This window comes from Xiphias gladius, chromosome 23, assembly GCF_016859285.1.
Source record: "Xiphias gladius isolate SHS-SW01 ecotype Sanya breed wild chromosome 23, ASM1685928v1, whole genome shotgun sequence".
NCBI classification, from domain to species: Eukaryota; Metazoa; Chordata; class Actinopteri; order Istiophoriformes; family Xiphiidae; genus Xiphias; species Xiphias gladius.
Genome location: NC_053422.1, coordinates 22,899,785 through 22,913,607, shown reverse-complemented (window position 1 = coordinate 22,913,607; position 13,823 = coordinate 22,899,785). Strand labels below are relative to the sequence as shown.

At 38.2% G+C, this 13,823-nt stretch overlaps 1 protein-coding gene across 1 annotated transcript in view; it reads left to right on the top strand.

Annotated features, from left to right (window-relative positions):
* Window positions 1-10,635, top strand: part of LOC120785205 (gamma-aminobutyric acid receptor subunit alpha-2) — a 28,008-nt gene extending 17,373 nt beyond the window's left edge. The window contains exons 7-9 of the mRNA XM_040119700.1: window positions 7,549-7,701; window positions 8,400-8,602; window positions 10,285-10,635. Coding sequence (XP_039975634.1) covers window positions 7,549-7,701; window positions 8,400-8,602; window positions 10,285-10,593 — 665 coding nt within the window. The 3' untranslated portion in view covers window positions 10,594-10,635. The remainder of the gene's footprint in view (window positions 1-7,548; window positions 7,702-8,399; window positions 8,603-10,284) is intronic.
* Window positions 10,636-13,823: the final 3,188 nt, after the last annotated feature.

Sequence of the window (13,823 nt, the reverse complement as noted above, 5' to 3'; positions counted from 1 at the left end):
GGCCACAGTGCACTGAGTGCACTCTACCTGGTAGCCTTATTAACGTAAATGAATTATAAATAAAGATGAAATGCTAGTATTTGCAGCATAACATATTATAATAGTAATATGCCAATCCTGATATGTTCACATGAAAATAATGGCTCAATTGTGGAAGGCTATTGATGTACCTCTTTTCTCCTGATGAAAGTAACACCAGCGATTGTCCAACAAATGACAATTTGGTTGGACGAGAGCATATTGACCAAGCAATCGACCGGTCGACTGGGAAGCTACAGCCCTAGTAAACTGAGCAGCTAAACGGGTTTATGTTTGAACAAAATGATTGTTTAATATAATTTTTTTCCTTTTTTAATACTGGAATTAACAGCTCTACTCTGCAATACAGGAACAATGGTGTTTCTATAGTTCAACATCTTCTTCATGTATCATCAAATGGTGAAGATGCTGACCATGTTCCTGGGACATTTCAACTTTGGTCTCAGTCTTGTAGCATCTGAGCGTTAATGTAGCCATCATGGGCACACTCTAGACCTTTTGACAGAGTTCTAGTTTTAAAATGAGTCAGATTGAGGTGGTGTTTTCAGGCAACTCTAATGTTAATGGTAAGCCAGTTTTAGCCTAATCAGGTAGCTAGCTACAACTGATATGCTAACAATAGCTGTCAAAGTCCATGGTCACCAGCTAGAAATGAGAAGTCTACTTTTGTCTACTTACTGTATGAGTATTTAGGACATATTGTTTGAAAAATTACTAAGCATTTTGAATGCTAAATCTGTCACTGTTATCACTGTAAACTACACACATGCCATAACACACATAAAAGAAAGAGATAATGACGTCTAAAAACAGAAGCAACACATTTCATGTAAACACTAATACATATTCCAAGAAATGGGGCCAGATTTTGAGTGTGTATATACGAGACTATACGTGTTTCTGTGTGTGTGAAGATGAGATTGACAGCATGAAAGATGAGATCAAAAACTCGTCCTAAGTTGTGGTGAATTAGTGAGGCCTTAGTCTGGATTTAAATACTGAGACTCTATGAGGCCAGATGGCTTCTGCTAGAGAGATGAGAGACGGTGGGGAGCTGTTTTCTTTTTACTTTGCAATCGGTGCATAAATGTACGGGGGGCCACTGGAGAGAGAATAAGACCACACTGCAGAGTGATGTGCTCTTGTGTTCAGGTTTTCTCAGAATTGTGTAAGTGTAGAAGAGGAAATGTTTAAACCTGGGGATAATAACTGAAGGGATCATATTTGGATCAAAGATGTGTTAACATTTGAAAGTATCCTCTCAGGTGACTCTACGGCACTTGAAATTAGACAGATGTCTAATATGTGAGATCTTTAGGGTTTAGGTGAGGGAATTTCTCATCTACCTCGTGTTGTTTACCATTCATTTTTAGTTCGCTTCCAGAAGAGAGCTGTATGCTAATGTTAAAGGGGCCTGGCAATTCTACCTTGCATATTACTTTTTGCACATTTACATTTGTACACTTTTTGTATTCACCTACTGTGAATATTACTATTTCATAGAAGTTTTTACTTTTTTACTAATTTACTTCCTCCTACTCCCTAACCGCATGTTGCGCGGTTGTAACAAAGCAATTTCCCCACAGGGATCAATACATTTTTTCTGATTCTGATTCTGTATTTCTGTTGGTAACTATCACATTACAGGGTTTTTAAAATTAATTAGCAAATTAAAATGGAAATACAAATCGTCTCTGCAAAATGGTTCTCCTCTCGGAAAGGCCTCCTGCTGTGGCAATACAGTGTAACAGAATGAAATACGCAGTACAGAGATAAATAACATGCAGGGACCATTGCAAATAATCCCCCAGTGGTTATTAACTTAGAAATAAACGCCCTCCAGGGTGCATACAAACAGAGCAGAACTGAAGCAGGTGGAGGCTGGGTGGAGTGGAGCAGCAGTAACAGCAGAAAGCACACGTCAGCGTGGAGTGAATGTGAACCAACAAGATGGTCTTTAAATAGGCCGCCAGATCAGTGCAGTGAGATGTGATGGCTCTGGGTATGCTTGGGCAACTGTTACAGCAGAGGGGGACAATGTTGTGCTATAAGTGGTTAATGCAACATTACAAAGAGATGTTTTGTCATTATTATACATGATAATAATAATAGTGTGAGTGTAAGGAGTCAGAATAACTGAAGACTTGTGACTGAGCCCCCAAAGGACCTCAAAATACACCTGACAGATGAGGCAAATTTCAACAGACACACAATTTTATCGCAGCGCATGTGGCCATAGCAACAATGCATGTTGCCATGGTAGCATAAGCATAAACTAATCATAAATTACTTATATAGCACTTTTCAAAACAGAAGTCACAAAGGGCTTAACAAGCAAGCTTTAAATAGAAACAGGAGCGATAAAGGGGCTTCAGAGGTGATTCAAAGCAGCGCTTCCCAACCTGGGGGTTGGGACCCTTCAAGGGGTCGCAAGATACTAAATCTGAGGGGTCCTGTGACGATTAAAGATACATGAAAGAAAGAAAAGCTGTGCTACTCAAATCTGTTTCTATTTTTTACAGATTTTTCTTAAATCATGGCTTTTTCTTGTGAAATGTTTTGATAATAATAAGAAATCATCCAAAACTGATTGGCAGCCAGGTTAAGGGTTCCTGGCTAACCATACTAAAAATAGTTTCGGCAGCATTTCACACGGCCTGGAACAATGCCGTTGTTTGTTGTTTACGTCAAGTAAAAAAGGTGTTGCAGTAGATGAGAAATCAGAAAGCCTGTATGATTCTCTATGTCACTGAGCAACAGCACTGATCTAATTTTAGCAGTACTACTTAGCTGAGGAAAATGTGATGGAAGAAACTTTTTGAAACACAGTTCTTGCAGGACGTTGATAGCAGTAATCACAATAATGGTGAGAAATGTCTAGGCGTCTTATAATTATTGGGAGACCAGTGCTTTTTTTAATCTAATTTTTCAGTCCATTTTGGCCAAAAGATTATGCATAACATTACTGAAACCATCTTTCAAATCTATAATTTATATTTGCAGTGTGATTAATGTGTTTTTATCTCTTCCAGGCAGCCAGCGTTGTCAGTATGTGTATGAAAATGCGGTATGACAATCAATGTGCAGAAATTTGGAGCTTGCTTTGAAAAATGCTCAAAAAAATGCAAAAACCACTGATATAGACTTTTAAGAGGGGAAAATCAGATCAAGGTGGAATTATGAACGTGATGGTTTAAGAAAATTTAAAGAATGATTTGCATCTGACGATCATGAAAGAGTTTGAGAAGTTTGTCCCTGGATATTGACCATGGGGTTATCACCTCCAGACTTTAACTGTAAAGTCGAGGGAGGAGTGGGTGGTTTGTAAAGTATTGCTGTGGAGTTAGATATCTTCTTTCAGTCTTCCTTTTCTCACGAGCTGCTCCAGTTTTCATTCCTTGAACTTTTTATGCTGAGGTTTCTAGGTGTTTCAGGATAGTGTGGGTGAAAGCATCGAAAACATCTCAAATCTAGACCTGTTTTCTTATATCACAATGAAAGACCACATTTACTGAAATGACGTGTGAAATTCATGCAGCGTGAATAGGCTCTTTATCTTGATAATAGAGCAAATAAAAATTACCAATTATCTCAAATCTAAAAATGATCGCTGAATTCAAATGCAGGTCATGTAAACAGGTTTAAATTATAACTACAACTTTGTGTTATAGTTTCAAAATTGCATCCAGAAAAAAAATGCATCTACAATAGAAAAACAGACTTTATAACTGTGTCCCTGAGTCAAGTGCTCCACCACTGCTCCCTTTAGGTATCAATTACCAGTAAGCAGTATTTCCCCAGTGACTGCATTCCACTATCAAGGGAATCCCTGCTTCAATTTCATTGAGTAAGAATATCCTTTCATGCACTAAATGCTCCTATCTAGGTTAAGTGCTGTATGATGCGTCAGTAGAAGGCAGCATGCCTGCCAGTGACTGCTTCTCTTGTCTAACTAGTCACTCCACATTATCTGATTGGCTGACTTTAAATTAATCATTCATTACTAGTGTGTCAGTGTTTGGTGTAGCGTACTTGCAAACTAGGTCATTTGGCAAGAATGAATGTGCTCTTGGGCTTCACAGGGACGGACATCTTGCATAAACCAGTGAACATATCAACACACTGTTACAAAAAAAGCCCACCACTCAGCCATACATTTATTTGTCACACAGTCATGTTCGACGTGTTACTTTCAAGCACTTACAAATAGCAGTTGCTGTGAATCTCACTCGCTTTTGTTGTTGTTTGCTTTTAAAAACAATTTTTTAGTGTTACTGTCTGCTGCAGCAGAAAACAACCCTAGGAGAGCGGTGAGAGTGAACCAAAACAGTAAAGCTGCAGGCAGACGACTAAAACAATAAGCTGAAAGAGGCTAAAACACTCTGTAGAACTGAGGAGATAATTCTCTCGGTTTGTCACTACAAGCAACACCTTACTTACTTATATAATAGTAGTAATTGTTAACATAAAAGATTGATTATAGCCACTGTAAAGAAAAAGTTGTGTGTGTGTGTTGTAGTGTGGGGGGGTAGTCCCATTAACTTACCAATTACACCTGCATCAATCCTTATTTTTGATATTAACATGGAATCAAATGTTAGATTTCATCTAAAACTGTTCACTCAGAGTTCCGAAATCACAGTGGCGGCTCTTCTGATCTCTGAATTGACAATGATATGATAATGATAATGCTCTGTGTCTGCTAAATGTGTTATTATGTGGCTATGTATGTGTCAGCTTATGTGGATGTTTTTCTGCCCTCTAAAGGCCTATTCGGTTCTAAATGATGGTCTTTTAGAGTGGCGCTCTACGGCTTGTCCTGATCAAAGTGATACACTTGTGATACTGTTCAGCCTGTGAAAATAGTTGTATAACGTCCTCGGCGTCTCTGGAAGGAGCGCTCTCAAATCTGAGAAGATAACCCTGATGCTGTCATCAAAGCAATCTTGGCATGGCTTTGGAGACTACAGATTCTTACCAGAAAACCTGTGTTCACCACTGGAGGTGTTTAAAAGTCAGCGACAGGGACGGTATGGAGTTGCATTATGGCAAATGTAGGATTGAGACTGTCCTCCCATAAAAAACAACCACATAGCCCAGAATTACAACCCATAGTTACGTTTTATTTAAGCAACATCTAGCGGCCAGACAGTGTCAGTCTTTTCAGAAAATGCTCCAAAACAATATGTTTACATTCAAGTGACCTTAACCACATGTTTAATATTGTGACCATGACGACGAAGGTCCTCTTACATTAACAAAGTACTAATTTAGACTTAATAAAATGGTTTGTTATTTAACAGTTTATCTGTGGCATATCTCCTATTGCGTAGGGACGCTAATTCAGAAAACACTCCTATGTGTCGTTTCAGAGGGTTGAGGACAAATGACCTATATGGTCGTTTAGGTTGGAGGACTTGTTGGTAGGATCAAGCGTTTATATTAGGTGCTACAGGTCAGGATATTTCATCTGCCGCTCCAATTCTAGCCATTCTATTTAAATTTGTCTCTTGCAAGCCTCCCAACTTTCTGGAAGTGCGGTGCTAAACTGCTGTAGTTTCCCTTTAATGTAGTCTCTCAAACAATGCCGGTATTTGCAAGGAGACCCTTTCCATTTCATTTACTTAGTTTTGCCTCTATGTTAAAGACATTACAGGAGGTCATTTATATAAAAGAGCCTCTCAAAACATGATACTGGACTACGTGTAGCAGCAGTTAATACAGGTATTATAAATTCCCATGAAGTGCCCATTTGCAAAGCTCGTTGTCGGATGTGAGTCTGTGCCCTCTGTCGGACAGTTACAACCTGCTATACGTGTCCTGAATGAGTGAGGTATTCCTGTGGTGTTAGCGTGGAACCTTGTTTCCAACATCTGTGGGAAACATGACACGATTACCATACCATCTTCATGCCATAATTACCGTCTTCCCTCTCAGTGAAGCGATCACAGGCTCCTCTAGAGAAAATTCAGTCGCAACCAGTGGATTCCTTGCTTGTCATCCCCCTCTCCCCTCCACAACGCAGGCAACGGGGCTGGCATGCAAATTAAATTACAGAAGATATAGAGCTCCACTGGGTGCTGAGAGTGCACTCAATTCCTCTAAATTCCAGGGCCTGAGTTAGTGTGTGTGTTTGTGTATGTGTGTATTTGTGTTTATGGTGACAGAGGGAATACGGCCTCACATAACTGCTGGAAACGCAGGCAATACAACTACCCTGCTATTAAAAAAGAAGGAATAAAAAATCTTTTGGGATTAGTCCTTGGAATTGACACCCCCTCCCCCCTTCCCACTGCTGAAAAGGACTTTCCTCTTGCCAAGTGGCAGTGTGTATCAAGGCCTTCATTTCAGAATCGCAGCAAATGAGCTATGTTTCTCTGTTCTGTTGCCATGGGTAACACGTCTTTTTCTTCTCATGTCTAATCTTGGCTTCTCTTTGAGATATCTTCCATTTGGCCTGCCTGCTACTGCAGCATTGGCACTGTTTCATGGCCTTGTCAGCTATTAGGCTTTGGTCGGTGGCTCGGAAATCATACTGCCTACTTTTCCATGTACGGATAGATTATTATATCAAATATGTACTGTTAACAGCTGAAGTACGCCGTCTAATCTATGTCTATGACTGCTCTGGTTTATTAACTCTGCATTCTTTAAGATGGTAATATAAAAATATAGTTTTCAACTGAAGTAAATTACATGGGCACAAAGGGAGGTGTGGGGTTGCGCTTGCATCGTTATTTGACTATTAGAGAACCATCTTCTCTGACGGTTTTGATGGATTAATAGAAATCCACAGGGATACAAATTTTAGTATTTAGCCATTAGCTTGCCATGTTTTATTATGAAAAAGTTTGAGGCGAGAGGAGTATCCTTTACTGTAATAACAATAAATTTTGCCATTCATTCTAACAAATCAGTATAGTTCAGCCTAATTTCATAACAAGAAGGCTAAAATTAATGGCAACATCTCATTGATTTTATGAAAACCAGACCAAGGATGCTACTTTTTACTGCTCTTGTAATAAAATACTATTCATTGAGCAGTGAAGCAGTAAATATATGTATGAGTAGTAGAGCTGGGAAAATGTATATATATATATATATATATATCTGTATATAATACATGGAAATTGGGAATACAAAACTCGGGTAAATAAAAGGATGAAATTTAAACCCGATTTTATTGCAAAAGATGGACAGTAAAAGTAACAGCTGTATATAAATGTTTTGTTTTTTTTAATCTTAAAGGAGAGCTCCACCGATTTACAGGCAGTGACACACATTTGACAGACTCGTACGTTACTTAAGTATCTTCATATCATGCTACTTTAAACTGTATATCGTCAGAGGGAGACATGTGACCGCTACAACGCAGAGATTACTGTATATATCAATACATCCATTAAATGCATTAGTTCATTAAAAGTATTCACATACCAAATTATAATTGGTAGTAGAAGCAGCTGAAGCGGTGGTGCTTTAAACTGACCCCGACTCTTGTGTCCACAGGTGAATACACAGTGATGACAGCTCATTTCCATCTGAAGAGGAAGATTGGCTACTTTGTCATCCAGACGTACCTCCCATGCATCATGACCGTCATTCTTTCCCAAGTGTCCTTCTGGTTGAATAGAGAATCAGTGCCGGCTCGGACTGTGTTTGGTAAGTATATGACTTCATCATTGACCACATTCTTCTTCTCTTTTATTAAGTTATTTTTAGGCAATAAACCTGTATTTTTATTGAAACACCCCAATTCCCAAAGGCACTAATGTAATTTAAGCCCAGTGTTATGAATGTGTGATCTCAACACACATGATCCCCCGATGCCTTTGTCGGCATCGTTGATGACAAATGGTGGGTGCAGGAGAAAACAGGATAAAGAGTAAAGAAGGGACATTACTAGAGGCTACAGTGCTTTTTTAACCTAGTTGGACAAGCTACTGTTGGACTTGTTTGTAAGCCAAGTGGAACTAATAACAATGACCTAAGACTGGTTAGCTCAAAGAAAAAAAAACAGGTACAGAAGTCCAGAATAAACTGGGCAAACAAACTCAAACCTGCCAAACAGCTAAAGCGTTACTGAAGGTCAGTGGTTATTAGCGTAGAGTAGGCTAGTAGTAACCTTAGACTGCAAAGACAAAAAGGACACTCATGACTAACGCTTATTCTGAAAAGGGCAAAACAGTAGATCCCATTCTTTGAGAATAAAAGTTGCCGACGTATATCAAGTGATTCATTGTTTTGATTTCTTTTCATTTGTTATGTATACTGTTTACTGTATCATATAAAATCATCTTTTCCTTAGGAGCCTCATGATAACTACCAAATGAAATGCTGTTGTCTTCTTGTATTTCCAGGTGTAACTACTGTTCTCACGATGACAACACTGAGTATAAGTGCAAGGAACTCTCTTCCCAAGGTTGCTTATGCCACTGCCATGGACTGGTTCATCGCCGTCTGCTACGCCTTTGTCTTCTCCGCTTTGATTGAGTTTGCCACTGTCAATTACTTCACAAAGCGCGGCTGGGCTTGGGATGGAAAGAGTGTTGTGAATGACAAGGTAATGAGGAGAAAAACAAGTCCTTTTGACAGGCTCCATTTTCAAAAAGAATTCATTAGCATTGTACTGCAGAAGGCAATACTTGCACATTGGGGACCGGAGGTTTAAAAACATTTGTTGGACCCAGAGGGAAGCACTGATATTGACTGCTTTAACCCTCCACAAACGGAGACAAAGTGTCTCACCGTAAATTCCAATCTGTCCAACACTGGTCCTGTAGACTACATCATGACAACATGGGTTCATGTATAACGTGTAATCCAAATACAGTAGACTGCCGTTTGAAAGAACTAAACCACTCAATAGCATTCCAAATGAAAATCGTTTTAAACCTTAAAGTGCCATTGATGCACTCTTCTCATTCGACTAAAGATGTGCCTTAAAGCAAAGCAGTTAACACTCAAACTGCTGCAGGGGAATGTCTAAGGGTGCACAACTGTGACAAAGTAGCTGTCAGACAAAACCTTCTATAGACGGGAGAGACATAGATTCAAAATACTGACATACTGCAGAAACCAAGCAGAAAGTAATAATGTGCTAAATATATTTATCTATGTAGAAAGCAGACCTTTTTAAATAGATGCAGACAGAGTAGAGTTTATAATGTAGTATTATGCTGATCAGGAGCAAGGACCATAAATCAGGGGAATTGGCCATACCAAAATGATTTAAACCCTAGTCATGACCTTTGGTTTTAAAAAAGGAAAAGCAGATTTTAAGTCACAGGATTTACAAAAGAAACAAAGAAACAGTTTTACATGTTTTTTGAAAAATTCCTCTATAGGTGTTGTGTTACAAACTAGATTTTATATAAAAGTTTGACAAAATTTTGCATTATATGATGCAGACTGATAGCAGTACATACAGAAGATGTTAATGAATGTCAATAATTTTCATTCACAGGTGAAGATTGTAAGAATATAGAAAACATTTATGTCATCTGACGGTATAGCTAGAAGTAGCTTTGAGAGAGCTTTGACTACCTGGAATAACTGATAAAAAATGATGATAAACGATAAACTCTGGTCAACAAAACAATGAAAAATTGATGCATTGACTTCATTTTTCATCCTGTCATTCATGGTGTGGGTAAGTCAGCAGAAATGGTATCTAGACAGAGTTCTATTATAGAGCAGAAAAAGCTAAGCTAAAAAAAATTCCTTCAACATTTTCAGACTTCAGATTTCTACAACTCATTTCCCCTATGAGGCCGGATATAGTAGTATACTGTAACTGACTGAACTCAGTAAGTCTGAGGACGTTTTGTCTAATCTCACAGGCTGTCTCCATTTCAAGGATAGTTTTACATTTAACATGAGCACATCAGTATGGTGTATTAGGAAATATCCTTACGAATACCAGATCCTATGTGAGCTGTATTTCCTCCTCCTGCTTATCGTAGGTGTGTGACTATCAGTCTGTCTTCTGTATGCTCTAAGCTTATGACGTCCTTGGGACTGTTGGAAAGATGTGGAAAGTTACACGGCACCCTTAACAAACTGTTGACATAGTTGGCCTTCGGTGCCCTTCACTCTGACACTGCAAAATGTGCTTCATCCATCACCGGTGGCTGCCCATTGCCACAGCGTCTCTTCATTTACATGTACTTTGGATTCATGGATTAGATGGGTACAAGTGAGGTTGCTTTTACGGCGCACCTAATCCTTGTCGTCTTTCAACAGAAAAAAGAGAGGGCATCCGTCGTCAAGAAGAATAATGCCTACGCTGTAGCAGTGGCTAACTACGCGCCTAACATTACCAAGGACTCCGGCACACTTCCAACCATCGCCAAAGGTGGAGCTACGGATCCCAACAAGGCCAAAACAGATGGCAAAGCCCAAGAGAGCAAGAAGACATTCAACAGCGTTAGCAAAATTGACAGGATGTCAAGGATTTTGTTTCCGGTTCTCTTTGGCACCTTCAATCTCGTCTACTGGGCCACCTACTTAAACAGAGAACCCGTTATAAAGGATATGGTCCCCTCTAATTAGGAACCACTTTTAATGGGTTCTGGTCTGGGGACTAAGAGACCAATCAAATACCTCCAGCAACTGTGTACACATACCTTTGCAGAGTGAAGTCCTGGATTGCAGTGTGATCCTCTATCTCCGCCTGTTTTCTACACCATCTGCAGCACTTTTGAGAAGCCTGGCTTTTGTAAATGTGTATGTATATTTATATTCATGGTTTCATGGTGACATATTGTGTGATTACTTTGATTAGAGTGCATATTTCCTTGAAAGTATGGTTCCAGTTACAGTATGTGGCCATTGTACATACAAATCAAATGAAAAGTAAATGCATAAACATTAACACATACATTTTATTTAAGATTACTTCTTAATGTGTTGAATTTTGCTGGTAATGCCCACTCTCTTGATATAAAAGTATATATATATCTTTTGAGTGAACGGTTCTGCTTATATCATATTTCTTTCTGTCTTTGCCATCTAAGAGTGGCTTTTTTTTTCTGTCCAAGCCAATGCAAAAACACACTTGTATAATATTGTTACAGTGTAAAAGTTGTTTTATTATCTGTGACTACAGGTATGGGGCTGCAATCATACACTGACCTCCAGAGTCTTTGAAACATTCCAAGTCAAAAAGCTGTAATAAAAAAACAACAACAAACAAACAAACCGAGGAAGCTACATTAGCGTGCTTGTGATACAGTGTATTGCTGACAGCGTCACTTTGCAGTGATATCATTTGGAATTACAGGAAAACATCTGTTTGAAAAGCTAAGAGAAAATGTCATATTGAGAAGGAAAAACACAGGGAAGGGGCTAAAATCACCAGAAAGATGCACATGGTGTGGGGAGGTGTTAAAAGCTAACACTGAAGCCATTCAGATCAGAGATGAATGCTTGATATATTTACATGAAGTCAAAGACAAAACTTTGAATGGTTTGTTTACACATGTATGCTGTCAAGTATTGCTGTAATACTGAAAAGGAACATTGTGTAGTAGCACAAGGTAGGCTGGGGTTGTACAGTCAGTTGTTTTTCCTCAAAGGAATCTTACTTATTAACTGCAATTGATTATATTAGGTGGATAATTATTGAATACTATAAGAAACATTTGGTTTAGAATGGAATTCTAAGAAGTTCACGTGTAATGTATCAGAGTTTTGATAGTAAATAGAAACCTCATTAACTGAAATACCCTGCAATTTCCACATGCTTGGAAATGCATTTATCATTTTTTGGCCACCAGAGGGCAGTAGTATAAAGTATTGCCTTATAACATTTTTGGCTAACATTTGCAAAAAAATAGACAAAGAGTAACAATATCATCCCACTGAAGTTGTGTTTTTTGCCACATCACAAATATAAGTCCAGTATTTGCTCTCCTTTTAGCTCTGTGTTGGGGTCCAACAGCCCCTGACAATAAAATCTGGCATTTTAGCTTTTTCTCTGAGCTAATTCATTGAAAACAGCTTCCTGCTTCGGCTGGTTGATCAGTGGTGAAGCATACAGACACTAAATATGCCACTTCAAAACCTAAACAGTGAGCTAAAAGGGGCTAAAAAGCAACATAAAATTGTGGAGTTGGGGGTCATTGACCCCTTTCACCTTAGCATATGTATTCATTGGTCATAAAAATGATCAGTGCAGTATTAATAGTAAAAATACAGTAAAAGCAGTGGAATCTATTGTTAAAGGTGCAAAGCATTTATGAGATGACAAAAGAAGAAGAGCATGTTGCTTCACAAGCACACTATTAAGCATTATTCACTATTTATTTTTCAAATTATTTTGTAAATTTTCTTATTTAATTTAATTATTTTAGCAAGGTTCAAGTCCAAATAATTTCATATGCTATTTACTACAGTATGGTTTAAATGTACACAAACTCAGTCTCATACACATCATGTCAAAACTTGTCTCATCGTTTAAAATGTGTATATCACAGCTTTTTACTGGCTTATCAACAGTCGTATCAACTCTGGTGGACAGTGTGGATTTGTTGGTGTTAACTAGAGCGCCATGGCAGTCCCAATCAGCAAGTCTGCCATTACATTTCTTGCTTATTTTCCATAGCCAGTGTCTGGCTATTTATGATTTATAATTACTGATATGAAAGGGATAGGATTGTAAACATAAACCTGTTTTGTGCCACTGTGATTGTCAGTGATTCATGTGTGGAAGTTCTTTTAATAGTCACAATTCTCTGCCAGCAAATCTTTTGAGTAATAGGCCTAAAGTGAGAGGATGCAGGCAGGATTTGGGAGTAAATGATTATTTTTTATCATGAAATTATCATAGATTTGTAGTTTCATCTCATATTCTTATGCAGAGTGATTGCTGTATGCACTAAAACTTTGGACAAACCCAAAAGCCATATACGGTCCTCATCAGCAACAAAATAACAGGGACAACCACTGATTGTACTTTTTGAGTATGAGGCACATTGGTAAACAAAAATGATCAAAGCACTTCGTTGAGGTTAGGGAAAGATCTTGTGGTTAGTTAAATATCCCCCAAAACATACTGAAGTATTGTATAAACCTGTTTTGTAGAAGATATGGTTGCTTTCACAATCTCTGCCATGTTCGCTGTATATTGAGAAGACAAATTCTGTTCAGCCCCATATCAGTAGCCATATACGGGACTCTACTGTGTAAGTTCTTTTCCTACAGTGATATGATTTTGTTTCACATCGATATTTGAAGTTAATTTAACCTTATTTGATTGTTGAATCCAACTTTGCATGAAGATGAACTCTAGGATTTTTATTTCTTTTTTACAAACCATGTTGTTGGATCTACTTATTTTTAATTCAGTTTTTCTCCAACATCCTGATAGAATCTTAAACATTCCAGATCAAATGATTGTTCACGAGGTGGATGCTTGATTAAGTGCACAGTTTCTAATAAAAAACATATCATTTCAAGTCTTTATATCTACTTTTTGTCATGTCTTTGGATGTTCAACACAAACCCATAACATTTTTGATATGGTTCCCTTAAAGTTAGTTTTTAAAAAGAATTGTAACCAGAATATGTACTGAGTGGAACATTTTACAGCTGAAATATAAATGAAGCTTTCTGGAGGAAAAAATACCTGGCATGACATTATTGCTTCGAGAACAGCTCTGGCTACTAAACCTTGCTTGTTTATAGAAATATAACTCACAGTTTACAACACCCCCATCAGAACATGAGACCATCAGTGAAGCAGCTCAGCGCCTCTTCAGCAGGAGAGGATGCTGTCAACC